Genomic DNA, 27,671 nt, shown 5'->3' with positions numbered 1-27,671 from the left:
CCACTAACAGTGGTGGGGGGGACCCTAAATCAAATCAAGACACAAGTTTCCTCTCAAGGGGCCAATATTCTGCCATCCACAGGATGAGGCTCAACTTCTGCCTTCTAAGTACATGTTATTCTGGACAAAAGCAAGTCCGGGATCTATATACAGACAAAATGGATCTAACTTTAAGCGAAATAAAAAGATCATCACAGGCAGAAAACTGAGGAGTTCAAAGAGCAGTAGCCAAGACGTATTACACAAATAAAAATGTATTAAAAAAAAAATCCACATTTTAAAACCTACTCTTTCAAAGCTTAAACATGCTTTTTTCAGTATCACTGTCAAGTCATCACGACACAAAGCAAAAAAAGGTACTTTTTAAATTGAGACATATCCTAAGGTTTTCTTAGCAACTGGCTTAAAACTGCAGCATATTCAGATGTCCTATCTGTCGCATGACACTTTTGCTGTTTTATTGTTAAAGTACAGAGATGAAAATAGTTTCCCTCAAATGAAACAGGGAGAAACGGACAAGGGTCCCAACTCTCACTCTGCAATCAAAAGGCTGTTTGCTGCTACATTTCAATGACCATCCTGCAGCCAGAAGAGAACACAGGGCCTCCAGTTTTTTGGCTTTTTTTTTTTTCCTGGCAGTACCAACAGTATTGATATTGTCTAGATCTTAACAACAGAACCCCAACAAATCTTAAGCAACAAGTTCATTTCAACCCAGTTCCAAATTCAGTGCAGCTCTCAACTCAAATATCAACTGCCGATCCTCACAACAGGTCACCTGGTGCTAGCTGGTGCTAGCTGGCACATCCAAATGAATGCAGTAAATAGTTCATACGGTGTCGGCAAAAACTGGACAAGAGAGATCTGTCTCTGTTTTGTATAGCCAAGACCTTCTTCAGACTATGTACAGACTTCTTCCAGGTTATTTTAAAATAGCATCTGCAATATTATCTTTTGTACATAGCTGTAAAGCTAAATTTCAAATGGAGGAATATCTACTTGGGAGATATTCTCACCTGCACGATCCTGGTAGATTTCATGCCGATTCCTCTTAAACACAAGTAGATTTTGAATTAAGAACCTTCTTCTTTCACCACATCCCTAAAACCTTGCTACTGGTAAGAACAAAGAACAGTAAAATTATGAGCTGTCAAAGAAATTGAATTCACTTACACACTTCTGCATTGGAAAGTCTTTTTTTCTTCCATTAAGACACAATATTAATGGTGAATTCACTTTAGGACCCAGGTCACCAATTTTCTTCAAACACTTGTATTTACAATGAATTAACGACATGCTACTCTTACATTTGTATTTTTAGCTGAAAATACAAAAGAATTGTAAACCTGGGTAAATCAGCTATTACCAGTAGGTAAGTGTACCTAAAGTAAGACACAAATCCTCAAGTGTCCAAAACTTCAGTAAAATTACATTGTAGCACTCAGTATGAGCCTGTGAAAAAGGGTCACACATTCTAGGTACTGTGGAGATAAACAAGAAGCAACCTTTACAAGCAACATGAGAACACAATGTTATGGTGTAAGAATATGACCATCAGCTCCAGGAGCTTTAAAAGTGTCTAAGGACAACAAAAACATAGAGCAGAGAAAGTATTTAATACCACAGCACATAGGTGACTCAGGTTTCATCTGCAATTTCCTCAACACAGCAGGAAGATGAGATTATGTTTACTGAATACTTTCTAAGGGCTACAATACTCACAAAAACTAACATCTACATTTAAATAAAATACTTAGGAGAACTTTAATGACTGTAATATTACCTAAAACTGGAATAACTTATTACAAAGAATAATCTAGAAGAATAATCTTGGTTTAACAGAACCTTTTAAACTAGATGGCCCTTGTTTTTCTAGGTTTATTCCAACCTCTGTTCATCTCAAATTACATGTCCTTGTTATCTCTTCAATCTGAATGAATGAAAAAAAGTATGTGTATAACTTCACACAATTCCTAAAAAAAAAAAAAAACCAAAAAACCCCAATAAAATAAAAAAAAAAAAATCAAAGGACCAGTAAGGAAGCAAAAAAACTCTGTAATTAACTGAAAGACTGTCAATAGCTGTTGATAGCTCAATATAACATAAAAAAACCAGATCAACTCCGTTGTCATCTCAATTCATAGTTTTCATACATTCTAATTTGCGAAGTGCACATTTAAAAGACACTTTCTAGAATGAGGGATTGTTCCCTTTCAGCACCAAAGAAGTGACCTCTGTGTAGCCAACTATACTTCTACAATACAGTCTTCCATGACTGCAGCTGACACAAATGCAATCATTGCCGTAACAAAATCTTATCTGTCAGCCCTTTAAAAGGAAGAAGAAAAAACTCCAAAGATTTCTTTTACCATGTTTGCACTGAGAAAAACCCACACTAATTCTCCTTCTAAGTTTGACTGGGTAAGAAGCATTTAAGACCATGAAAAGAAAAAAAAACACAGTGACAATAATAATTGCTTTAAAAACAAAACAGTCACAGTTATCCAGGGAATTTAACATATCAAAAGCAACAAACCTGCACCTATTCTGCCTGAAAATTAACAGGCCAGCTGTTACCAACTCAGGTGAGGTTACTGCAAACAAACCCCCCATGAGCAGACAGGCAAGCATTCTTGCAGGCTTTTTTTCCCCCTCTTACCAGTCCCCACAACTCAAACTGTTTCATTTCACCCAAAACCTGGGCTAGCGAGTCAGACTTGTCATTTGCTGTGTATTTCCCATACAGACACTTAATTCCTCTAACCTGAAGAAAGTCAGTGATGAAGGAATTGAGATGGAGTAACTATGCTTCATGTAAGAGTGGTCTCCACACATTGTTCTTTCTCACTGCTGCCTTTATACTGCCAAAACTAATGTAAAAAGTCCATCTGACTTATCACAGAAGCTCACAGAAACACAAGTGAGGCCCTGAAGAAGGTTCTCTTTAACAGAGAGCTTTTACATTCTACTTCAAAGGTTTTTTACAAAAATTCCTTATCATCAGTACACTGAAATCACAGCTAAAATAAAGGATGACATTAAAACACACTAACTGGACTTTACACAAAAAAAAAAAAAAAAAAAAGTTTTATCTGAGCATACATTAAGGTAGAAACAGGTCTGTTGAACAAAGACTAAGAGCAAAACATAAGCCCTCCAGAAATAAGTAGTGGTGTAAAACTGTTAAAAAACAGGGACTGGCAAACCTTTCTATAGAGGATACAACCAATCTTCTCTGTCAAGTCCTGAGCTAGAACTCCAGGCAGCAGCAACAGGTCTTTTCTTGCTCAGCAGGAGGCTATAAACAACTCACTGCCTACAACCCAAATCACTACAGTCTAGCACTAAATGCACTACTTTGTCTATAGCGGAAAGGATTAAAAAGCAGTCCTGTGATTTTTTTCAGATAAGGCTGCAAATGCTAACTGAATATGTACATTAAATATTGAGTAGTTACAGAATATGTTTCCAGTATTCATACAAATTTAGGTTAAGGCTCAAAACATTCCTCTCTTTTGCTGTTCTCTGAAACTGATCTCACTCCTGTTTGCTTCATGAGATCCTGAGTTACAGAGCAGATGAACGCAGGCCAAAGAGTTTTCTTTGATGTAACAGTAGCAAGGAAAAGTGCAAAGTCCTCCATGAAATCTCTCAAAGATGTACGATGCTTGGCATGCCCAGGTCTCATGATACTAACCTAAATATAGAGAAGATCATCGCATGATGCTCCTTGTTTTCCTATCTGGGATTCCCAGATATCCACCACACTTCAAAAATACAGATTACAGGACATATTAAAAACAACTCCCCGAGATTTCACCTGAACATGATACAAATGGTATGGAATAAGGGGCAGAGATTGTACTGGGTTTGGCTGTGACATAGTTAATTTTCTTCACAGCAGCTCCTATGTCGCTGTGTTTTACACTGGTGACCAAAACCAGCATTGATAACAGAGCAGTGTCTTTGCTATTGCTGAACAGTGCTTTCACAGCATCAAGGCCTCTGCCACCCCAGCGAGGGGGTGCAGAAGAAGGGTGGGAGAGGACACAGCTGGGACAGCTGACCTGAAATATCAAAGAGATTCCATACTATATAATGCCATGCTCAGCAATAAAATTGGGGGGGGGAGGGCAGGTTTTTTCCGAAGTATTTATTGCTCAGAATCTGGCTGGGCATCAGTCTGCTGGTGGTGCTTTTGCACCACTTGATTTTTGTTTGTTTTTTTTCTTTCACTTATTAAGCCGTCTTTATCTCAACCCACAAGTTTAGGGTTTTTTCCTTGTTTTTGCTCTTCTGATCCTCTCCCCCATCCCAGTGGGGGAGAGCAAGAGAGACAGACTATGCGGGGGCTTACCTGCCCGTGGGGAACAACCCCCCACACCATCTTAAACACATTCATTCTGATATAGCTTGGTGACATAGCTTCCACAATATATATGATAGAGATAACTTTCTGCACAGTATCACAGTGAATGCTGCCAAATCCTAAGTAAGCACAATTTATTTTCACTGCGTTATTTCAGATTAGAACAAACAGAAGTCGTTTTTCTAAAAACCAAGTACTGATGTTAGCTGAAGGCAAAATTCACCAAGTTCATTGGGCAGAACACTCCCACTAGCTGGAGAAAAATTTTTTATGCGAGGCAAACTGAGCATGTGCATATTGTGAGCTTGTTTCTGTGAAGAAACTATCACAAAATAAGGCAAAGTATCAAGTTAAAGCAGCATCTATTTCTCTCTGCAGAACATTCACAGGTGGAACTAGTGAGTGCCTTTAGTTTAGTTCAAGCCAATTTCAAATTCAGAGTACACAGGTTCACACAGGGAGTATGCTATTACCATTTGAAGCAAATTCTCCATGTCTTATTTTAGTGGAAATTTATTAGCATCATTTTTTCCTATCCATTAAATCCTGGAAATAGGGTACTAGAATTCTGAAATAACCCATGTTTAAATTTTGTTCAAATCCTACCAAAAAAACACCTCAGAACATAAACAGCCAAGCTCTGAGCACTAATATTTATGTTCCCCTCAGAAAAACAGACACTTCATTCTAGCATGGGATGACAGTACCTCTTCTACAAGGAAGAGGGTCTAGTACAGGCTTAAGTGAAATGCACATTTCTGATTGTCAGGATAGATAATACCCAAGTAACACAATAAGGCTCACTCACAATGGGCAGGACACTACTTCACAACGTGAGCTTCGCAAGCAGGGAGGAAGGAAACCAAGGAAGAATGTCTTGAACATAATTATTTTCTACCCTCCAAATAATTAAGCTACTTCACCAAACTTATGCCAATACTTGCCAGGATCCAAAGGCATAGAGATTAACCTCAACTCAATTAAGTTCAGGGACTTCTCTGAAAATCCATCATCTTCCAAAACTACAGAGCACAGCAGACAATGAGCACAAAGTACACTGCCACCTCTCAAGATCTAGGATCCTTGTGCTATTGCACCCTCCTGACATCAAAACTGATAACGCAATCCCATTATCTTTAGCAGCATGCTAAACTAAACAAAAGAACCACACACCCCCAAGATACTCATAATTAGGTTTTTGTCTCCTGAAATTCAATTCTACCTTTACACTATACTCAATAGCTGTATTTATTAGTTTTTCCTTTTTTCCTTCAGCAAAAAGAAAAAAAACAAGTGTTAAAACACCATGCTCGGGACCTGCTGGAAGAAGAATGCTTGAAATAGCAAAATCAAATACCTTTGGAGCTGGCTGTACCATGTTCCCTGGAGTATCAAGAAATGCTACAATTAAACTGAACTAATTAGATTTTTTTAATCTGTTGGAAAGGTAACATATTCAGTTCAAAATGAGAGACAAGAGACTCCTCTGAGTCTCGTAACATTAAAACAAGTTCCTATTCTATCAGTTATGTGTTCCAGAGAAGACATATCTGCATAAAATGCAGTGATAATACATCAAGTATGCTGCATCTAGTCCACAATACTCCCTGAACCACAACTTGTGAAACTCCTCTCCCAAAGGCAACCTCTACATATAGCTATGGAACAGCCTTTTAAATTGTGAACAGACCATGCTTTTTCAGATTTCTATACAAAAAGAGATGCTATTACCCATCCATCTTAAATCAACATTTCTACCAGGGGTGTAGTCCTGCTTAAATGCTTAAAACATGAAGTCTATGTTTCTTATGTAAATGGTACTGAAAGAATGGTTATACAGAGACTGATGGATGACTGGCACAGCGTCACTATGGTTATTAAAAACTGTAAAAGTATAAATGCTATTATTGCTGATGGAGAATAGGAAACATCGTGCTCCATGAATGCACTGCACATTTCCATACAGTATGCCATGCTTTTTTCCTAACAGACATCGTAAGTTGCAAGAGAAGCACTTTAATCTAGACTATGCGTTTAATGTAGACAGAGAATTAGAGAAGTCGTAATTTAGAAGTTTACCACAATCTGCTACCCTTTGAAAGACTTCTGAGTTGCACAAAGATAAGACACAAGATCCTGTAACTGAAAGTTTTCAGAACTTTATACCTGCATTTTTCCATTACAAGAGAGGCTTTTTTCTGCCACCCATCTCCCCTTAACCTTGTTTCCTCTTTTTGCTTCAGATGCGAAATAGTCACAACAATCTTTTGGTCAAAGTCTGAAGTTTAAAAGACAACCTAAATCTAAAGACCTACACGTAACACAGCTGTTAGCTGTTTTATGTTGGGAGCTATCTTTTGTCCCTGTAAGCATAAGCCACAAATGTTATGTCTGCCGATATCAGAGTTGCCAGTGAGAAGGAAAACAAGAACAAGCCCATTCAGAGAGTCTTCACTGATAGTTGATCAGCTGTTGGCCACCAAAACCTTTTCTTCCAGACAATTCATCCTGAACACAACCTCCTACTCTACCAGAAACACGGGAACTTTTCAACAGTTTCATAGGGCTCTACATTTCACTTCCACCATATTTCTTAACAAAGAATATGACATTTTTCTGAAGACTTAGCTACAATCAGTGCAAAAGAGTAAACTATTCAGTCAGACTTGTGCAGGGTAAGTTGAAAATAGTAATAACAGAGTTGACTTACAAGTAGAGGTAAGTTTAAAAAGAAAAGAACCTGGAAATGACCATATCAAAATCTTTTCCTCCTGCTCCATACAGAATACAGTAATTATTTTTTATCTCACTCAAAAGCTGATCTGAATGCAGAACCAGTTACTGACAGGAAACAAACAAACAAAAAAATCCAACCACATTAACTGCAGTTTACAGAGATAAAATGCCTTTTTATCCTTAAATGAAGAGCACTCTGAATTCAAAGTTTTAGATCTATTCTACCGAAACTAACATCCCCACATTTAAGGTTTCTAAATTTCTCTCCTCAGCTTCCCCCAGTGCACATCAACATTGCTCAACTTCAACAGTGAAACTCCACTAGTTATTTCATTTCCTAGTTTTCCTGCCTTTGCACAACATAATATGCAGACAACCAACTGAATACATTTTAACATATAAGATTGCTCTTCCTCTTGTCTTTGTCAAAACCCATCTCCCCTCCAAACCATACAGGGTTGAGCCAAACACAAGAGCTCCTTGGCACTATTCTTTAAACCCTGCACTTTCAAAAAGAAGGAGTGCTCCTGAAATGACATATGACTAAGAAGGTAAATTTGAAGGAACGTTTAAGATGCAAGGAAAACCAGTAAAAACAGATTTTAAATGCATCAGAGCTCCATTCCCTGCACCAGCATATTTACTAATAACTACACATCTGTACAAATGAGTTCACTTGCAACTTCCAGAATTAAAGCAGATGTTGTTAACTCTGAAATTAAGTTTTTGATTTTTAGTAGGCATAATAGAAAGGAAATAGCAAGGCCACATTTCATTCTCTGAGCATTGTTAAAAATTGTAATGACCTGCTGACTTGTGAAAAAAATCCCCCTCTGAAAAATCCCCAAGGGCTTCTTCCCAAGCACCACACTGAAAGCAGATGGCCAGCATCAAGTCTGCAATTACCAGTCTGGCCTGGCAGTCCCACAGATCACGATGATACTTTCTTCTTTTCATGGATGTGGGGAGGGGGCAGCTTGAGAGATGCAGACAACTAGGTATCATAAGCAACAGCACTTTCCACTAAAAATGTACGTATAGGTTCAATTTCCAAACCTGTCATATGCTCCTTCCATTAACTTTCATTTTACATTTAGGTTTCCCTCCTTCCCCCCCTTTCCCCCCCCCCCCAACATTTTCTTTTCTGCCACTGGCAGTTTTTCAAACAAGGTGGCGCAAAAATCAGTAACATTAAGGATACAGTAGAACTGACCATTGTCAAGCATTGCCAGAGGCACAAACTTCATGAACTATCTGTTGTTGCAACTTTTCCCTTCTTTATTTTACTTTGAGAAACCCCAAAAGCAGCTGTAACTGATCTATTAAAAGAATGCAAATGGACAGAGCTATTAGTTAACTGGTAACAAATGGCTATCAAACTTGTGATTGTATCAGTGTGCCATACCTCCCCCTGCCCCCCCCCCCAGAACAGTTGTTCTGGTCTCCTCTGGAGCCAGGAGAACATCTGATGAGGAGGTGCTGTTTCATTTCCTCTCACCCCTCAAATGGGGAAGCCTTCGAAGAGGGGGGAGGGAAGAGCGCGTTTTTAATTCAAGTGCTGCATCTTAAAATACTGTTGGACAACACGTGGGTGAGTCTGGTTGTAAATCTATATATATATACACCATGAGAGAGCTTTATTCTCCCTGCATCTCTTAAAAAAAGAAAAGAAAAAGCAGTAAGGCTTCTGCATTAATAACCATTTACTCTTTCCGTTTTACACCCATGAATTTGCGTATTTGAGTAAAACCTTTATTTTGCCAAAGCCAATGAAGGCTTAGAAATGAAAGTAAGCAGAAAGCAAGCTACGAGGACTCTCTTGGGGAGTTCCTTTCCAACTGACAGATGCAACAGGAAGAGGGTGGAAAGGATTTCCTCATGTGCAAAGAGGCCTGACAGACTTAACTCTGAGGCATTCAGAACTCTCAGGAATGTTCAGCCCCCCTATAGAGACTTCTGTCTCTTACATTGATTCAGCATTCCGTACTTCATTTCTACTAATTCTTCCTGTTCTTCCTCATTTCAGCTACCCCTTCTGAAAAATTCACCAGGCACAGAAAGGCACTAGAGAAAAATATATCACAGTCCCACTGTCCTTACCTTAGTCTTGACAATCTTACTGTGAAATAAGGCTGTGCAAGAAGAAAACCTCAAGCCTTATTACTGCCTCATCTCTCCCTCATTCAGGCTTAATTACAGTGACACATTCCATAGGGAGGGTGCCAACGTTATGGAGATGCTGCTACCCTAGAGGCTGAACCCCTCCCTGATAAGATCAGCTTTCAGTAATCATAAGTTAGTCCAAACTGAGTTTTAACAATCTTTAGATACTGTTGATTCTCCTTAAAGATCACTATGTGTCAAATGCCATGCAATAAGATGTAAACATATTTCCCACCAGAAGAAAGAAATGAGAAGACAACACACCCCTTTTTCCTCCCAGCCCCAATGAGTAACCTTTGCTGACACAGACAATGAATACCAGAAAGCATTGTCCTTTCATCAACTCCCTCAAAAGTTTTTTCTGCTTTTACCACTTGTTTATAGTACAGGATATTACTACTCTGTATAAATCTGGCACTTCTTGTAACTGCAATTATCAAAAGATCTAACACAAGTACCAGCTTTGTGGCAGAAATGCAAGTTAATGCACACAACTCATGCAGAAGTAAATTAATTAAACCTCACCAAAATAATTACTTGGGCCAGCCAGGAAAACAAAAAACTGCATGCACTCAACAGCTTTGGAAAAGTACTGTTATTTTGGGAAACATACCTTTAAAACTTTTTTGGATCGTTCCTCTCTCAGAAACATCCAAAACTTAAGCGTCAACTCACCTTCCACACTATCAGAACAGGAGGTACCAATCCCAGTGTCCCCGCTGTCGGAAGCTATACTGTGTCTTCTGACAGGATTGCTTTGACTGCTTGATGAAATAGTTGTGGACTGCCACAGGGATTCAGTACCAGGTAACCATCCCACTGAGGAATAATCTGAGCCTATAAAGAAGGAAGCCAGAAGTCTGTCATTACAGATACAGTACAGAAGTCAACAACAAAATACCGGTCAAGATGAAAACTGAATCCTATGTTTGATAGTTCAGGTTTGAGCCAGACTCTGTGCTAATGTTTTGGGCGTTTGTTTGTTTTGGGTTTTTGGTGGTGGTTTTTTGGTTTGGTTTGGTTGGGGTTTTTTTGTTTGGTTGTTTTTGGTTTTTTTAATTAAAATCTTTTTGCTAGGTAGAAGCTTCCCCAACAGTTCCAGTAAATACATTTTTACTATTTAAAAACATGACCCTTAAACTGTTCTTGCACTAACTTTAACAAGACATTTATCATACGATTCCTATCCTAGAACTGATTCTCAACTCACAGCAGAATTTTGCATTGCAAGCATTTAAATACAATCAGAGATTAACAAATTTTAGGACAGAAACCAGTTGAAAAACTGGCCAGTGAAACACAGTCATTTCCAACTGTGCATAAACCACATGACGTAGGTGATAAAATCAAGCCAGCAATGAAATCGTTAACACTGATATCTAAAGTAATTCATTATGTTTCATTGTCACCAGTAGTTTTCAGTTATCAAAAGACAGACTACCAACTCAAGCAGGCACAGAGTAGCTGCACACAAGTGGTCTCTGTGAGACATCTATCCATCTAGTGGTTTGTTTCATTTGTTGGTTTTTATTTAAATAATCATTAAAATATTAAATTTTAAATCACAACTCAGAGCAGCAAATAGTTCCTCTGTTCAAGGAATTTTTGAGAACGTGTGGCCTACTTTATAGTCAGTCTCAAGGGAAAATACACTACAGGGTACAACCCCAGAGGGCCATCAGAATTTCCAATAACCAGTATCTAAAGCTGAGCATTGTTTATAGGCAGAATACTGATCACCATGTTCGCATGCCAAACCAGCAGAGCCACATAAAGAACTTTGGGAAAAAAGCACTGCCTGCTCTTGATTTGTATATATAATCACATACATACACCCCCTCTAGCAGTTAGCTTTGCATAACACTTTCAGCAGGAAATGACTCATGAAGAAGTATCAGTTCACACACAATGTCTCTTCTGCTACATGTGGTTATTTTTAGGTCATTTAAACACTTTCAGCAATGTCCATCCAAAGTCATAACAGCAATTTGCCTCTGTAATGACATCTGCAGATCATTGCTATTTCTAGCTGTACTTGTTTCCCAGTACATTAAATAGTTTAGAAAAGAACGTAACAATACGTATATGCGTGTGTATATACATATATAACCTCCCCCACAAACATATGGATACATACATACTCCCCATATAGCAGCCAAATCACTAGACCTACTAGCCAGAGTGATAACAGCTGCTCGCCAAGCCACTTGTGAATTGAGGAATACAGTACATGCTTCCTTACTGTATGCACTTTTAACTGTAACATGACATCTAAGACAATCTACTTTAAGTAGGTTCTTGGAGGTCTTAGATATGCCTGTCCAACTCATTTGTCTCAACTTCATTCTCCTTTGAGGTTACTCCATCTTCTTCCCTTTAACACATTTTCCTATCCTTTCTCACTGTCTTCAGAATCACCCCATTCTCCTTCCCCTTCATTCTACTTTAGCCATACCTTGTGCAATGTATTTCCTTCTCTTCCTTAAACTTTTTGCTTTTCCTGTCCAAAAGTCTCTCAACTCTTAATTATGCCATTGAGTAGCTTTCAAGTCCAAGAGTGAGGCAGCAGAACAGAAGACCAGAGGAGCCAGACGTGAATGTGACTGGCCATGGCTCACCCGTCACACCCTGTAAGGAGGTCCCAGCCAAGATCCTCAGCAAATACCACTCCAGGTGTCATTCTTCATACCATCTTCTCTGTGTCATCATCTAACGTACTGAAATGTGATAGTTTTGCATACAGCTACTGGGAAATTGGGACGTTTCTTCCTCTCCTACCATCCAGCACATATTTCACTAAACACTCTGGCTGCTTTGGGAGCAATGATTTTTTCATCCCTCCCTCAAAATAGGTCTAACTTCCACAAGGGTTCCACTTCACACTTCTCAAGCTGCATCTAGTTATTCCAGCCAGAGTAAAGTTGACTTATGGGAACCCAAGCTAATTAAGTCAGAGACAGTTCTGATTTAGGAGACATTTAAAATACATTTATAGAAGAGAAATTTAGTTTCATTTACCCTTTATTATATTACGCTGTTCTCCACAATACAACTCTTTGGTGACATTTCAGCTTTTATGGCATTAAACAAGTGTTAAAAGAAATGCAGCAGATAATGCTACCACTACTGCACATTAAATCAACACAGCATTAAGTGTCAAACTCTTCAGATCTCTTGGTTAGACAAATGTTTAGTATGTGAACCTATTACCATCCATATGCAGCTCCCCAAAAGGGAGAGATACTTTTCACTTTGGTGGAACTTTGAGGAATAAAAGCTAAAAATACCACAGAACGAGAGTAACTTAGGAAAGGACATTTGGAGGTCATCTACTCTAACCCCCAGCTCAAAGCAAGGCTAATTAGATCAGACTGCTCAGGGCCCCGTCCAGCTGAGTCTTGAACACCTCCAGGGACACATATTCCACAGCCTCCCTGGGCAGTCTGTTCCAACATTTAACCACCCTCCGTGCAACGTCCGTGCAAAGATTATCCTAGCATCTCAGTCTCTCTCATGTTCCAATTGTTGCAATATACCCCAAAAGATGCAACAATACAGTGCAACTAGACTTGGCAAAAAGGGTTAACTTACTAGACGGGGCAGTCAGTCATCCCCATTGGGATCTCTATAGGTACTGTAAGTTGAGGAAATAAAAAGCATCACAAAACACCCTACTATATTCCCAATTTTACACCTACACGCAGACAGCTTGGGGACACACCAAGCCCCAAGTGTGGTGCTGAAGCACAGGTCCAGGAGGACTTGCTGGCAGAACACAGAATGAATGCAACACTTCCCGGGGCACCTTTGCATCCAGGGGCAGTTCAGCATTTCCAAGTTAACGCACGAAGCCTGATTCTTGAGCCGCTAGCCCTGAAGAGGTAAGTGCTGGTACACAGCCATAGCTACACACAGATCAGCATGAGGCCAGCAAGAGTTTATTAGCTTTGGCTCAGCACGGGCCTGCCAGATCCCATCTGGCTCTGCAGGGGAATACTCAAGTCTCTCTGCACGATGCTCTGGGCTCCAGAAGGGTCTCTTCACTCGGGCCCTCCCGCTCAGTACCCCTCGTAACGCAGCAGGAGCGCGCCCACGGTGCCGTCACTGGGATCGCGCCTTGCCCTTCCAGCCGTCCTCCACACAGAGGCATGGATCGGGGCTGGGATGGGGTGGAATGGTCTCGTTTTCTCACCCACTGGGCTTTTACCGTTCAGGAGCAGCCTCTGCATTCAAAAGGCACATGTCCCAAGAAAGAGTATTGGTTTAGAATTTGAATAGGTAAACAGTATGCGCTTTTTAACCTATTTTAGACGTGCCGACAGAACATGGTTGCACGTGACCACTTCAAGAAACGCTTTCTCTTTGCTTCCCAGAGAGGTCCTGACTGACATTAAATGTGCTGCACTTTTTTAAAAAGATAGCTAACGACATATTCCACGAGACTACACTTTTTAATGTTTCATGGCGTATCTGCCTCATTGTTTTACCTTGCTGACCTAACGGTGATTCTGTACAATAGAAGGCCGTTACAAAAATAAACTGTCTACATGAAAAAGAGCTTTTCAAAACTAATTGAACCCACTCCAATAAATGGCCAAATAAAAGCAACGAGATAGCAGAAACAGACTCAATAATTAAGTCTCAACAGAAAGTCACGTGTACCCAGTTCGAAGTGCCAGAGAGCAGACCCCCTTCCCATCACTGAAGGAAGGTAGTTATCCAAGTTGCAATAAGGAAACATAACCCATAAAATAAGACCTTACAAACTTCATCAGTCCAAGCCATTACTTAAAAATTCATTTATTAGTTTCATTATTTGAAACTGACCTTCTGAGCCAAGTCCTGAAGAATCACCAATTGCTATGCACCCTGTTCCATGCTCCCCATCTCCTTTTCAACAGCTTTCTGTAAATACATGATCTTTCATGCAGCAAACAGCCTACACTGAAAGAACAAGCTTAAAACGGGGAGAAGATACACAGGAGTCCCCATGTCGCTCAGCTAGCACACCTGCTTTACCCTGCTGCTCTAATCTCAAACCTGCCAATCAACAGCTAGCGTCCATCTGCCCAAAATACAGACTGGGGCAAGAAAAGTAAAGAAAAATTTCTAATAGATACTTGTGCTGCTAAATTGCATATTACCACCCAACTATGATCATTCCTTACTGGGTCAGGAAAATCTGCCTTTCATAGGATTTAATAGAAGAGAAAGAAAAGTAGTGTCATCCTACCTGGCTATAATTTCCAACAACAAACATGACAAATAAAATACATGCAAAATCCCAAACAAGTCTCAGAAGGAGCCTTGTTTATACAAACAGTTGACTGCATTCTTGAATTTGGCCAGTTAAATATACCGACATAGTGCTGTTTCTCCAGCCTAGGCATTTAAAACAGATCAGTTAACAACTAAGTATATAAAGTGCAGGAAGTAGATTATTTATTAAAAGATAACAGTTGTTGAAATTTCACTCCACAAAAACATGTATCTTTTTCTGTGTATTACAGAATGCTGTCAGCTACTGCTGGCAAGACGGCACCTAGATAATTCTGGATCATCACCTCTCCTAATTTCAGTGGCATGCACAGATCCCACATGATCTACATATACAAAATAATACCACCACCATCTTTATATTTGGTTCCTAAAATACCTCTAACATGCTTGGATGTAAAAAGTATTATTTTAAGTGACAGCTATGATACTGTTATTTTACCTAGATGCTGAATGGAAAGCAACAGCAAAAGACTTAACTGGGTTCCACAGCACATACATCCTAACTTTAAGGATACTGATTTTTCTATTCCACACCATGACTTTGACATAAGATTGTGACCAGAAGTGAATCACCCGTGACAGCCAGTGTAAATTTATACAGTCGAAGGATTCTGAAGGGGACATCTCACTACAGTACTATCAAAACTGACAGCTACACAAAGCTCATTCTAGTCACGATCACAGATGTGACCATGCTGTACAATAATGTTTCACGCCGCGATGGCACTGAAGCCTGCCTGAAGCTCTTTCAAGGAAAGCAAGTCAGCATTTCAGCCCAAACACACTGCCAAAGTTATTTGGTTCACCCTCACCATCAACAACTTTACCCAAAACCCTACTAATTATGCTAGATCATACGATAGTTATTTCGAAAGAAGTCAACCCACCTTCACCTTCAACCCAGTTCCCCCATGCCTACTCATACAGTCCTCTGACATTGCTGAACTTATCCCAGTTGCAACTTCTTCCCCCGCCCCGAATCCTTCAAGGTTTCACAGCCTCTCTTTTGCGCTTTCTCTCTGTCCCATAGGGCTAAGTAACCACACAGCTCTTCAAAAGGAAAAGTCTACAAACAAACCCACAAATGGTCTCTCAGTGAACTGTTTGCTGTATTGTAGGAATAAACTTACTTCAGTTGGAAAACGTTTATGTTTACTCATCATAGCTGCAACATCATTACTGCTGAAAGATTAAAGAAAACCTCACTTCGGTGCACGTTTCATGCACAACAATTCCTTGCCAATAAATACTCTATTTTTTCAACTGCTGGAAAAACAACACAAATAGTGAGAAAAGGAAATGGAGGCAGGGAAACTTAAAATGCAAAAAAACCCTTTCCGAAAAATAGACACAAGAGCAGATGTCATATTTTAACATATTTATATAGGTTTTAAAAAAAAGCTGACAGCTGATATAATGGTGCAACAGCAGCCTCCTTCAATCAAAGGTGAAGCAAAAGATAAGCTGGATTCATTCAGTCTGATATCCTGACACAGTAAAGAGAACCAGGCACGTAAGGGTTCCTTGCAGACACAGGCAAAAATAAACTTACATGGACAAATAAATACTCTTGAAAATAACATTAAAAAACTGGCATTCCAACCCTGACACCTAGACAAATATTTGCTAGGTGCACTTCATCTCTAGGATCCTTCCACAAAACACACTGCAACTTTTATTAAGACAAATGTCCAAAACAAGTTCCAAGTCTACAATGCAACGTCTTCTCTTCCGAGGTGAGCAGTACACCGGTAAGAGAGGGTTTCTAATGCTTTCAGGGAAGGTGGCCAGATGACAGTTTCAGGACCCTTTTCACAAACACTCTGGAGGTGGTGGGAGCTCATGGCTCTACCAGCTGGCCATGAACTGAGGCACCAGAAGGTTCTAGTCCCTCCTCTCACATCAATGCAGTTGAGAGTAGGTGGATGATACAGCTTAATCTAAGTGCAAAGAGGAGCAGGGCAAAGTGGGATGAAATGACAGCCCCAACTACTGAATTTTTACATGTCGGTTTCTCAAAAGCACTTTACAATGTCAGATAGCTAAAGTATGATTCATCCTGAGGACTCATATCCTTTATTAGTGTGCTTTCTTGACAGAGCCTGCAAGCTATTTAATTAGGATCTCCTAGGTTTTCAGTTGGAAACTGAGTAATCCTAAGTATGAAGAAAGATGAAAATGTACAGATATAGAGGGAAGCAGGGGAAGAGAAACAGTAACACAAGAGTTTAAGCAGAAGAACATTGAGAGACACCTTTTTACTGGCATTTTTACTTGTACAGTCTGATAACATACTGCCTGGCATAGAAAGGCCCATGCCTGTCCTCTGTACTATTCACGTGCAAAAGAAATCACTTACTACAGAGAGAAAAACATCATAAAAAAGTAACGGAGAAAAATGAAAGTAGAAGAGAGAAACCCAAAGAAGAAAATCCTCAAAATACAATCCTCAAAGTAAACATAAGCCTGACTGGCAGTATCAATTAGAAGAACCTGACTAGGGTCTTATTTTAAGAAATATAAACTTGTGCTCCAGTTTCTTAAGAGAGCTAAATTTTAAGTAGACTACGTCACCAAACCTCTGGCTTCTTTTGCCTCTGGAATTCCTTAATAAAAGTTAAACCATTAGTTTCCCGCTCCCCGCCCCCCGCCCCCCCCCCGCCGAAATGCCTAAATGTACAATCTCTCATCACAGATAGTTATAGCTATAAAACATTTGTCTTCTATACACAACAGTATTTCAGTGTGAACTTTCACAAGTTACAATTTTTTATGACTTCACAAATGTGTATGGCTGTGCAACAAGTTACAAAGTTTCTCGTGCAGGGAAGTATGCAACCTAGAAGAAAGAATGGGAACTAAGGACAATAAATACATCAGTTTGGCAGATGAGCTTTAGAGAATCTTGCCATGGCAGTTAAAGACATAATCAGGTAGCTCACACTCTACCAACCCCCCACGCCAGAATAGAAAGTAAGAGGTGCCCAGCTCTGTCTTTCCATCAAAGAGTCCAGCTGGCTAGCTTATGCCGCTGGTTAAAATGGGTTTGAGCCGAGAATGCTGTTTGACATTAAAGCTAATCAGATCTAGTGGTCAGCTGCTATGCAAAGGCTGGTCACCTTTCTCAGCCACATACTCGCTTTTGCTTCCCCAGCATAAGCCCTGCCACTCCAGACCCCACAGAAAGTGGTTCAGGAACAAACTGTCCCTGCTTACAAAAAAGGTTATCTGCTAATTTGATTTCCTAAGCTGGCTCAGCAAGGAGTCAGACTAGAAGCAGTGCCAAGGAGGGAGTGGGAACGTACAGGCACACTTCTGATGCCTACCAGCAACCAGCTAGTAACTAGGTTTATCCCTACTGCCAAATTGCACATTAAGGCAGATTCTAAACTGGAGCAAGATAGGCATAAGTCTCCGCTGGCTTCACTGTGGAGGACAAAATCTGTTCAACTAGCAGAAAGCCACATTCAACACAGCATTCTGCTAGCTAAAAAGGTAACAAAATCCTTAGACTGACACAGTATGTAATAATGGACTCAGCATCCCTGATTTCTATTCTAGAAAGTATGTATGTAAAACAAGAACTCAAATTTGTAACACACTTTATAATTTTCATACAGGCAGCATTTACCTGTAGTTATTTGATATCAACCCAATGATGAAATTCCTACCCTCGTCAGGAAAGGAAGAGGTTTGCTTTCATTTCATCACTGACAGGAGCAAGACCAGGAATTCAGTCCAATTGTTGATGGCACTCCTGTGAGTTTTCCACTTCCAGATAGAGCATTTGCATAAAACAGAACTTCAAAATACAAACTGCAGATGTTTCTTATTTCACATTTGGCACACAGACTACATGTATTACCTCATGCCTGCTATGCTGGCTTGCCTCTTTGTCTTTGGACTCAATGCACTATTCACCCCATAGAAACACAAAATGATATTCTTAGTTTCCACTCACTTCCATATAGTAACTGCAGAGGAGAAGGCTACCTTTTAAACTTGGAAAGTATATCACTTATAATATGAAGAGGGGAACGTCTAGGAAAATAAACACTTTAAGTTATGCTTACAGTTAATACAAACTTCAAACAGCAAGCCCTCAGGACATGCAGTCATCTCCTAGAGCCTGTTAAAAAGCAGTGCACTTGTAGGTGATCAGCTGAATCCTTCGGTCAAAAAAAGCTAATGATCACAGATTATAGTCTGTTTCAGCCCTTCTTGCAGCTTAGCTTTATCGGTATTCAAAATCATAATCAGGTAAGTTTTTCTCCAAATTGTTTGTCATTTCAACATTTTTCTTACCAAATTACCTTTGTCCTCCCTCTTTCTGTTTAAAGAGTTAATTCAATCTCCTCTATGCATGGGGAAAAGCGAAGTAATCACAGCTGCTACAATGAGTCAAAAAATACTAAATGGTTTTAAGCAGTTCCCACACTTAGCAAAGTGGATCAAATAAAGGAGTCTAGCAGTCTTACTTTTTTCAAAACAGAGCATAATCTCTCTCCTTGTAATCAGATATCAGATCTAAAGAGATCCTTGATGCTAAAATAAATGGTGAAGACAGAGACCAAAAAAAAAAAAAATTCACTGAAACATTTTGCCCAAGTATAACAATGCTAGAATTTTTTCCATCATTTTTCAGAGGTCTAATGTGCATTATACACACAACAGGATCTACTTTAATATGGCCGTACCAGAGACCGAGCCTCCAGACTACAGTTTTAGCGCATGCTAACGGAAGTATGCGCATCATGTAAGGGAGTTCCCACATTGTTACATTTGGGTTAAAAGGATGAAATTCTGGCTTCACTTAAGTCATTAGGAGATTTTCCTTAAAAACTTCCAATGCTTATGTCACAAGGCACAACTTTTCCCCAAACTCAGCTTCTCAGCTTCCACTCACACCTATTCAATATAAGCAAGGACGCTACTCTGGAATTTAAAAAGAAAGAGCAGTAGTTAAAAAAAAAAAAACCAAACCAAACAAACTTTCACATTGTACACCATCAACCCTACCTAGGATACTTCCAGTCAAAACCAGTACTTCTTGCATTTCCATCTTCACAACTACAATCACTTTTGAGGTAAAACTTTGCATTACAATAATTCTACTGACCACAAAAAAAGCCCTTATTCAATCGGTTTGGTATTTCGGATGATGAAGTGAACAGAAAGAGGTTAAGATCGCAACTGTTAGCTTTGTTTCCCGTAAAGTCTATAGCAAAAGTGATGAAGTTTTAAGTAATGGTATTTTCAATGCCTTTTAGTGCTTCTAGCTGGGTCACTATACTCCCATTTTGTTTTCTTATTACCCACAGAACTATCAGGCCTTTGATCAGTGCTAGTCACTGAACTTTTATACAAAGCATTAATTCTCAACAGGAAGAATGTCTCCAAAGGTTCAGAATTGCCAAAAGGTATAAATAGCTTTGCTGTAGGGTAGGCATTCAGGAGAGAAGATAGCATATTTTAAAGAAATACAGACTTGAAAAAAAGTCTTATTTATTCTGAAACATTTGAAAAAGTTGCAGCTTTCCACACCATCTGGAAACTAGGCTACAAAAGGAGTAAAGCAGACATTAAAAACATAAGGATACCTTATAAGGAATTTCAGATCTGACTCCAGGACGATTCAAGAATGCTTCTTGTCCGAATCCTACACCACCAGTCTCTTAACATATTAGGAAGCTGAAACTTTGAAAAGCATCATTTTCTACTTGCATTTGCTAAGTCTACTTTAGGTATTTTAATCAATGAAGAAGCAGCATGACTTTTCCTTGGCACTACTTGCGCTGCCCTTCCTCAGCAAGACTGAGATAGGCCCCTACTACCTCTCCAGTCATTATCCATTATTCTGGACCCGTTTCAACCTGTATGCAAGTCCACTAATTGGTGGAAGCTGCACTGTCCAGTGGAATTAATGTCACTTTTTCCTGATCCTCTCTCTTAATCTTTCTTGGTCTTCACGGCAAGTCTGAGGATTAACTATATACTTCCTGATGTCATCAGCACTGAAAAGCAGGATTGCGCTAGGACATTTTTCCACTATCCATCAGCTGACTGAAGAGCCAACCCATTTGACTCCAGATATTCTGCAGCCGCCTGATACCAGCATAGACGCTTCCTGCAGCAATGTCTCACACCAGGGTCAGGCAACTGTAAAACCCCCTTCAGTATTTATTGAACTTTAGTATTCTCCTGGTCCAGCTCCCCAAATTAGCTTGCGATAAGGCTGAACAAGTGCTACAGTGGGCACAGGGGAAGCAGCAAGGATACATGAGCAGAGGTACCCAGAAGGTACCAGTGGGTACAGCAACTACCCACTAGATTATTTTAGCTGTAAAATGAAATCATGCCCTGCAATCCACCCACATACACCCCTTCAGGCAAAAGGAGGAGTCTACCTATCACATTTTCCGACATTTCAGGGACTATCATACCTTGAAAGAAAAAAGAAAAAAAAAAAATCTCAACACTTGCCCTTCTTTTATTTGTGTTAATGCCTCCTTTTACAGAGGGGCCATTCGATTCTCAAAAAACAGCAAAGATCCCTGGAGAATGAGGACAGAAAGATGCAGTGCCACTTACGGCATGGCTGGCTGCGGAGAAATAGGTCACTTGAGCGTAGCTGTGCAATCAATAGGATGTTCAAGCCCAGGCAACCAAGCCAGATGCTGTGGAGAATGGTGCCCGGGGAAAGCTAGCATCCTCAGGGGCGATTCTACAGGGCTCAGCAGTTTCAGAGCACATGAGGGATGATGGGTCAGGACTAACACAGACCTAAGCACACTTGTGAGCATATTTACACAAATTATTCCCTGTTGCATGTTCTCCTCCAGCCATCCACCTCTGGGCCTCTGCACCCAATCTGCAGTCTCCCATGTGCCACGTTTAGAACCTCCTCAACTTGCCCTAGACAGCAAGACACTCCCATGTGGAAGCCTATGACAGAAACCAGAACCTTATTATGCTTCAGTACACCTTCCCACACCTTCCCCCAGTGTTGGCAGGAATAAACTTCAGGGCTATATACAGTATTATTCCAGGTCTAACAAAAGAAATACTCAAAACATAATGGCTTCCTTCTTCAGAAGTTGTAGCGGGTGCAGGTGCCAAGGTTTTGGTAGCGGGGGGCTGGAGGGGGACCTCTGCGAGGAGAGGCCGGGGCTGCCCCGTGCTGGACACGGCGGGTTCCAGCACACCCACCACAGGGCACGGCTGAGCCCCACAGCCAAAATGGTGGCACCTCAGGGAATACGTGTGTAAGGAAGGGCAAAACACTGCCTGTGAGCGATGAGTGAGGGGGAAAAAAAGTGTGAGAAATGGCTCTGCGAGCCCAGAGATGAGAGTGGGAGGAGAGGAGGAGCGGGAGCTCCGGGCGCCTGAGCAGAGATTCCCCATCAGCCCCTATAGAGACCAGGCTCGAGCAGGGGAACAGCAGGAAGGAGTGTGGAGAGGAGCTGCCATGGCCTGACCCCACGGCTAAGTCTCTTTTTCCCGTGATGGTAACTGGTAAGCAATCTCCCTGTCTTCATCTCAACTCACAAGCTTTTCCATCCTATTTTCTCTCCCGTCTTGCTGAGGAGGGGGAATGAGCGGCTGGGTGGGCATCTGGCAGCAAGCTAAGTTTAACCCACCACAGAAGTCAGTAAGAAAGCCACTTTTTGAAATCACATAGCAAACACACTGAACATGTTTTAAATGCTAATCACAACCACAATGAGACTGTTTCATTGTCAGTGTACAACTCCAAGACACGATTTGGGCATCTGAGAGACTACTGACAACTACAACCAAGTCAGCACTTTTTCAGCCAAAAAACCACCAGCACAGGAATCGACAATTAGTTTAACTCTCCAACTATTAACCCGCAGGCAAGTTATATAATAAAAACAGGCATCCAAACAGTACAGGAAGCAAAGCAGTAGATATTGAACAAGTGTAGTTACTATTCCCCTTTTCCTTAACAAACCTGTCTACAACAAACAGGCTTTGCTTCCAACAATGGCAGACGATCACCTACAACCTCAAGTCACGCAAGAACTATTTGATTTAGGAGGCTTTCAGCTATTCTTACCACTATGCACTGTTATTGCATTTGGCAACTTTTCCATATTTTGAAATGCACGGGGTCTTTAACAGGTATTAAATGCCTGGCAAAATCTTAGCTGAAATAATTTGCAACTGTAACAAGCAATATTTGGCGGACATAAATCCTAGGCATTTTTTGGAGAAACTACAGGTGCTCTTATCCTAACTAGCACTTCCTTCACCACCATCCCCTAGTGCAGACATGATGGCTCAGGCTGCTTTTTACCATATACTTAGTCTGTACAACTGTTTAGAATTAATGCATTCTTCTCAAAATCATTAAACTAATTACTACTTCCTTTAATTAAAGTTTTAAAAGCACAGAATTACTGAAACCACAAGTCTATATTCAGTCAGTAAATGTTTAACATACAGTTAACATACAAGAGATCAGAACCCCTAAGACCAACAATATAATACACCTTTACATCTATCACTTTTCTTGCTAAGCAGTTATGACATCCATGTTTTGTACGCATTAAAAGAGTGGATACTATGTCCATAAAAGTGACTTGCCTGGAGGGAGGAAAAAAAAAAAAAAAGGCATTGTTTTTGAAGGGAAGTAAGTAACTCCCATTCACCACCACTCAAACACAGAATGCCATCTCATGCCATTGTGATCTGTGAAAGATAGCAAAGGCCATTCTAGCAGCCAGTCTTGCAGCTGGAGCATTACCCTTTTAAGCTTGGGTAATCAATCATTAGAATGCACCATATACATATGCGTGTATATATACACACGCACACTTACAACTGGTAAACAATTTGAAGTCCACTCTTGGTCACACTAACTCACCACTTAGTGCCTTGCCTAGCCTGCAAAGATAAACCTGCCTTCTCAAGATGTCCCGAGAGCTGTCACATCCCCAGCTGCAGACCTCTCACAGCAGACCAATAAAATTTGGTACAGAAATGAAACCATTGGATTTCTGTCCCCCCTCCACCCAGAAAGGATGAAAAAAAGAGTGTCGTCGGCCCCGTCCTCCCCACCCTGGCTGTGTTGTGAAGCTGCCTGTGAAGTCCATGGGTAACCCAAGGAGGCAGCACCCCGCGGGCCTTACACTGTGTTGTGACCTTATTGCTGCTGACACTTTGATTATGACATCATTAAATAATCTTTCAGACCCACGTGTGTCATGCTCACTGCCAACAAGGGTTAAGTATGAGAACACGGGCAACTTCTGGGATTTGCCTTATGAACAGATCACATTGCCAGGGCTCTAGAAGCAGAGGGATGCAGGCTGCTATTTTTAGGGAGTGTCAATCACATCCTTTTGAGCACCTTACTTCTAGTTTTCACCACTTCTTGCTTTTGTCACATGAACAGCTCTTACCAGCCAGATTTCAGTAGCGGTCAACCATTGGTAATATTGGACAACAGATAGAAGCTTGACTACAGGTGGTACAGTTTACTGACAGTGATAAATACTTTATTTTTCATTTTAAAGTGTGTTTGTTTCCACAGGCATCTGTCGGACACACATAGCCTAACTGAATGACTCCGAATCCCAGAGGAACAACACATCTAGATGAACACTTTCATAGTCTTAAAAGAGTTATTAACCAACTGCGCATTTCAAAGCATGGTCTAGATGAATAAGCAAAGGGCTTGAAATGCTGTATGCCCTTCACTGCAGTTATTTAAATTCCTGCAGCATAGTGGGTAACTGCTGTCTTTACAGAAGTATAAACTATGCTGCAAGGTTTTCATAAACAGTTAAATGTGTACAAGAAGACTGAAAGACTGTAAGTCAATCATATACATTCCAAAAATAGCAATTTAATTTTTCAGGACAGGTACTGAGACTGTAGGAAGCTGAATTTATTTTGCATGGGCAGCAAACTTTGTCATTAAATCCATTGGTTAAACAAGAAGCACCTATCCAAAAAAAAGAAAAAAATCTCAGCGGCATGCAAACAAGACAGTGTATTTTTTTCAGACAATGCACTCCTATAGAACTGAAAACCAAGAACAATGTGGGAGTTACAAGAGGGAATAAAACTGAAGGCCACAAATTAAATACTCCCCAAGAAGTGTCCTTGCTGGTTACATTTTAAGAAAAACAGAATTAATTTGCATTTATTAATGAAAATCTGATAATTTCCCCGTGTAAATAGTTAGAATTCTTCAGTAGGCACCTAGCTTTGTATGGGTATTGTAAGATTTTCAACAGAAATAGGACTTCTAAATACCCATATCCATAGATAACCAAAATACAACTAGCAAAATAGAATGCTTTTCAGTAAAAACACAGCTTAAGAAGAATTAACAAGTCATAAACTGTTATGCTGCCACACCAATATTTAAAAGACAATCAGAATCCATAGCAAGTAGTTGCTGTTAAAAGAATTAAACATATTTTGGCAAAAGGAAAACTCCTTCAGCTTCAAAAAGAAAACCTTAAACTTCTGCTTCCTAGTTGGACGCTACCGTTCCGCGACAAAACGCTTTTCCCATGGACAGCTTCCTTCTCAAAAAAAAACAACAACAAAAAAAAAAACCCAAACAAGCCAAAAAAACACACCAAATATCTAACCTGGCAATAATATAACAGCATAGGATCTTAGTAGCCATCATCCCTTCATTAAAATACCTGCATGGAGCCAATTAACTTCCACTTCTTTAGAGGGATTATGGACCTCTCGAAACAGCTTCTTGACTCTTTCAAAGTAAGACTGATGAAGGAAGGGACTACTATGATGGAAATTACAATGCACAGATCATATCTCAAGGTTAAACCTTTATCCACTTTCTAATTAACCACCACCTTGTGTTAGTCCATCTTATCTCAAATTAGAGATTTTTCAAATTAGAGGTTTTGCTACATTACATTTCTACTGCATATAGATAAACATACATTTTGAACTTCATATTAACCTTGAGTATTTAAAGAAAAGAGGGGATGGAGGAGGAAAGAAAAGCAATACACAAAATTAGTTCTCAAATCTTAAAGACAATTCTGACAAACAAACAAAACATTCATCCAAAAACTGACTGATCAGAATTGCTGACAAATGCAACATAGTACTAAAACACTTTTATTTGACCCAAACCAAAGGGAAGATGCTGTAACAAATGGCACAATCAAAAGTTTTCTGAAACAAATGCAAAATAAACACCAACAATCTTTGTAACAGTCTGAATTTAGTGCCAGGGTGTGCTTGTGGTATAACCTTCTAATATTCCTGCCCCAAACACAAATAATCAAGAATTAAAACACCCTAAATTCCTGCAGTTTCCATCAAATTAACTGAAATCTCTGCACCTAGTGTTCAGAATACCCAGTATCTTTGCAAGCTGTAGCACAAAGATAAGGTAACTCCATTCTTTTGTGGGAAGCATTTAAAAAAAAAAAACAACAACAAAAAAAACCCATACAAAACCAAAAATCACAACACTTCAGCAAGGCAAAGACGTTATACATAAAAATGAATAACTTAATAATAGTACAGAAAAAGGGAAGAATGTCTTCTTTCACATTATAGGGACTGAACATAAGACTACTTGATAGAGATTCAGGCAGCTGCCGAGAACCTCTTAGCAGCTCTTGTATTTGCAAGACAAACCCTATCAGTCGAAAGCAAAACAATCCTGCCATTTAAATATGCCTACTAACTGCATATGCATTATGCAGTCATACTTTGCAATCCCAAAATTAGAACACGAATCCAAATTTCTGAAGGAAAAAGAATTATTCCAACACTTAAAAAATTATTTCAATGCTTGCAACGGCAGAGCCAAACCACAGACCTTCACAGTGATCAATTACTTCAGTAAGTCAAAATATCACAAAATATCTGCAGGAACTCTGCCAGAGTAAAGCAGGTGATATAGTTGGCAGTATTTTCAAATCCTGAAAAGGGCATCCAAAAGAGTCGGTACCTAGTCTTACCTGCCCAAAAGTAACGCTCGTACGGCTCTGCAATCGATTCACCTATTTTCCTCCGCCGGTTTTGACAGCCTTTACGGTGGAAAGTGAGCCCATCGCTTACAGATAGGATGTCTCCCCAGTAACAACCCAACTCCAAGCGTAAAATTTCAACGTATCCCTGCCAACCCGCAGGAACTAGGCTCTAATTAACCCAGAGACAGAAAAGTGGTGCAAAAAAAAAAAAAAAAAAAAAAAAAAAGGACTCGACCGATTTGTTGCAGTCTAAGTTTAAAACCAAAAGCATACAGGAAAGCACACTTCCAGCCTCTGCCTAAGGGCATACTAACAAAACGGGGAGGGGGGTGGGGGGAAGCCCAAGACAAGGAAACGGATTATGTAGGTTAAGCTCAGCTTTTATCATCCGCTACAAGGTCCAGCTAAGTCAACACCGAGCCCCCCCTCCGGACGGCCGACCCCGGGCCGAGGCGGCGGCGGCGGACGGGCCGGCCCCCGCGCCCTCTCCGGGAGGCCCCGCCGCCACGTTCCCCCTCACGGAGCCGGGCGGAGGCGGAGGGGGGGTGCCCGTAACGCCTCCCGCCCGCGGTGGGGAAGGAGCTGCTTCCTCAGACGCGTCTGTGGGGAGCCGGGCCGGGCCGGGCCGGGCCGGGGAAAGGGAAGCGGCGCGGCCCGCCCCACCGCCGCTGCCCCACCGCGGCGGGGCCCTTCTGCCTTCACCCCCTCCCGCCCCGCCGGGTTCCTTACCCGCCTTAAAGCCGCGCAAGCCGAGCTGGGGGTGCAGCCCGCCCCACATGGTGCCGGGCCGGGCCGGGGGGGCCGCCGCTCCTCGGCGGCGGCGGCGGCGCGGAGCTGCGCGCTCTCCGGCGGGCAGTCGCGGCCCGGATGGCCGGCGGAGGCGGCCCAGGAGAGGTTAGCGGGGGGCTGTCGCCGCGGCGGGGGCTGCCGCCTGCCCCGGGAGCGCCGCGGCCATGGTGCCGGGCCGCGACCGCGGAGGGCGGTGGGACCTCGCCGCCCCCCTCGCAGCAGACAAAACTTGCTTTATCGCGCTGCCGCCGCCGCCGACCGCCTGCCTCTCGGGCGCTGGGAGCGGGGCGGAGACAGGGGCGGGAGCCCCGCAGATGCTGCTGCGGCCGCTGCTG

General features: G+C 41.1%; 1 protein-coding gene across 2 annotated transcripts in view; it reads right to left on the bottom strand.

Moving 5' to 3' along the window:
- The window catches only part of CEP85L (centrosomal protein 85 like), a 122,589-nt gene extending 95,174 nt beyond the window's left edge, over positions 1-27,415 (bottom strand). Inside the window, exons 1-2 of one of the 2 annotated variants that reach the window (XM_052781226.1) lie at positions 27,277-27,415; positions 9,944-10,105 (exon numbers count right to left, since the gene is read on the bottom strand). In XM_052781226.1, coding sequence (XP_052637186.1) covers positions 9,944-10,105; positions 27,277-27,325 — 211 coding nt within the window. In that variant the 5' untranslated portion in view covers positions 27,326-27,415. Of the gene's footprint in view, positions 1-9,943; positions 10,106-20,148; positions 20,361-27,276 lie in introns of those variants that run through there. The other variant, XM_052781227.1, reaches the window with a different exon arrangement.
- Between the last annotated feature and the right edge of the window lie 256 nt (positions 27,416-27,671).

This window comes from Harpia harpyja, chromosome 3 (assembly GCF_026419915.1).
Source record: "Harpia harpyja isolate bHarHar1 chromosome 3, bHarHar1 primary haplotype, whole genome shotgun sequence".
NCBI lineage: Eukaryota > Metazoa > Chordata > Aves > Accipitriformes > Accipitridae > Harpia > Harpia harpyja.
The sequence above is the reverse complement of the archived record's forward strand: the minus strand, read 5'-3'. Positions and strand labels throughout refer to the sequence as shown.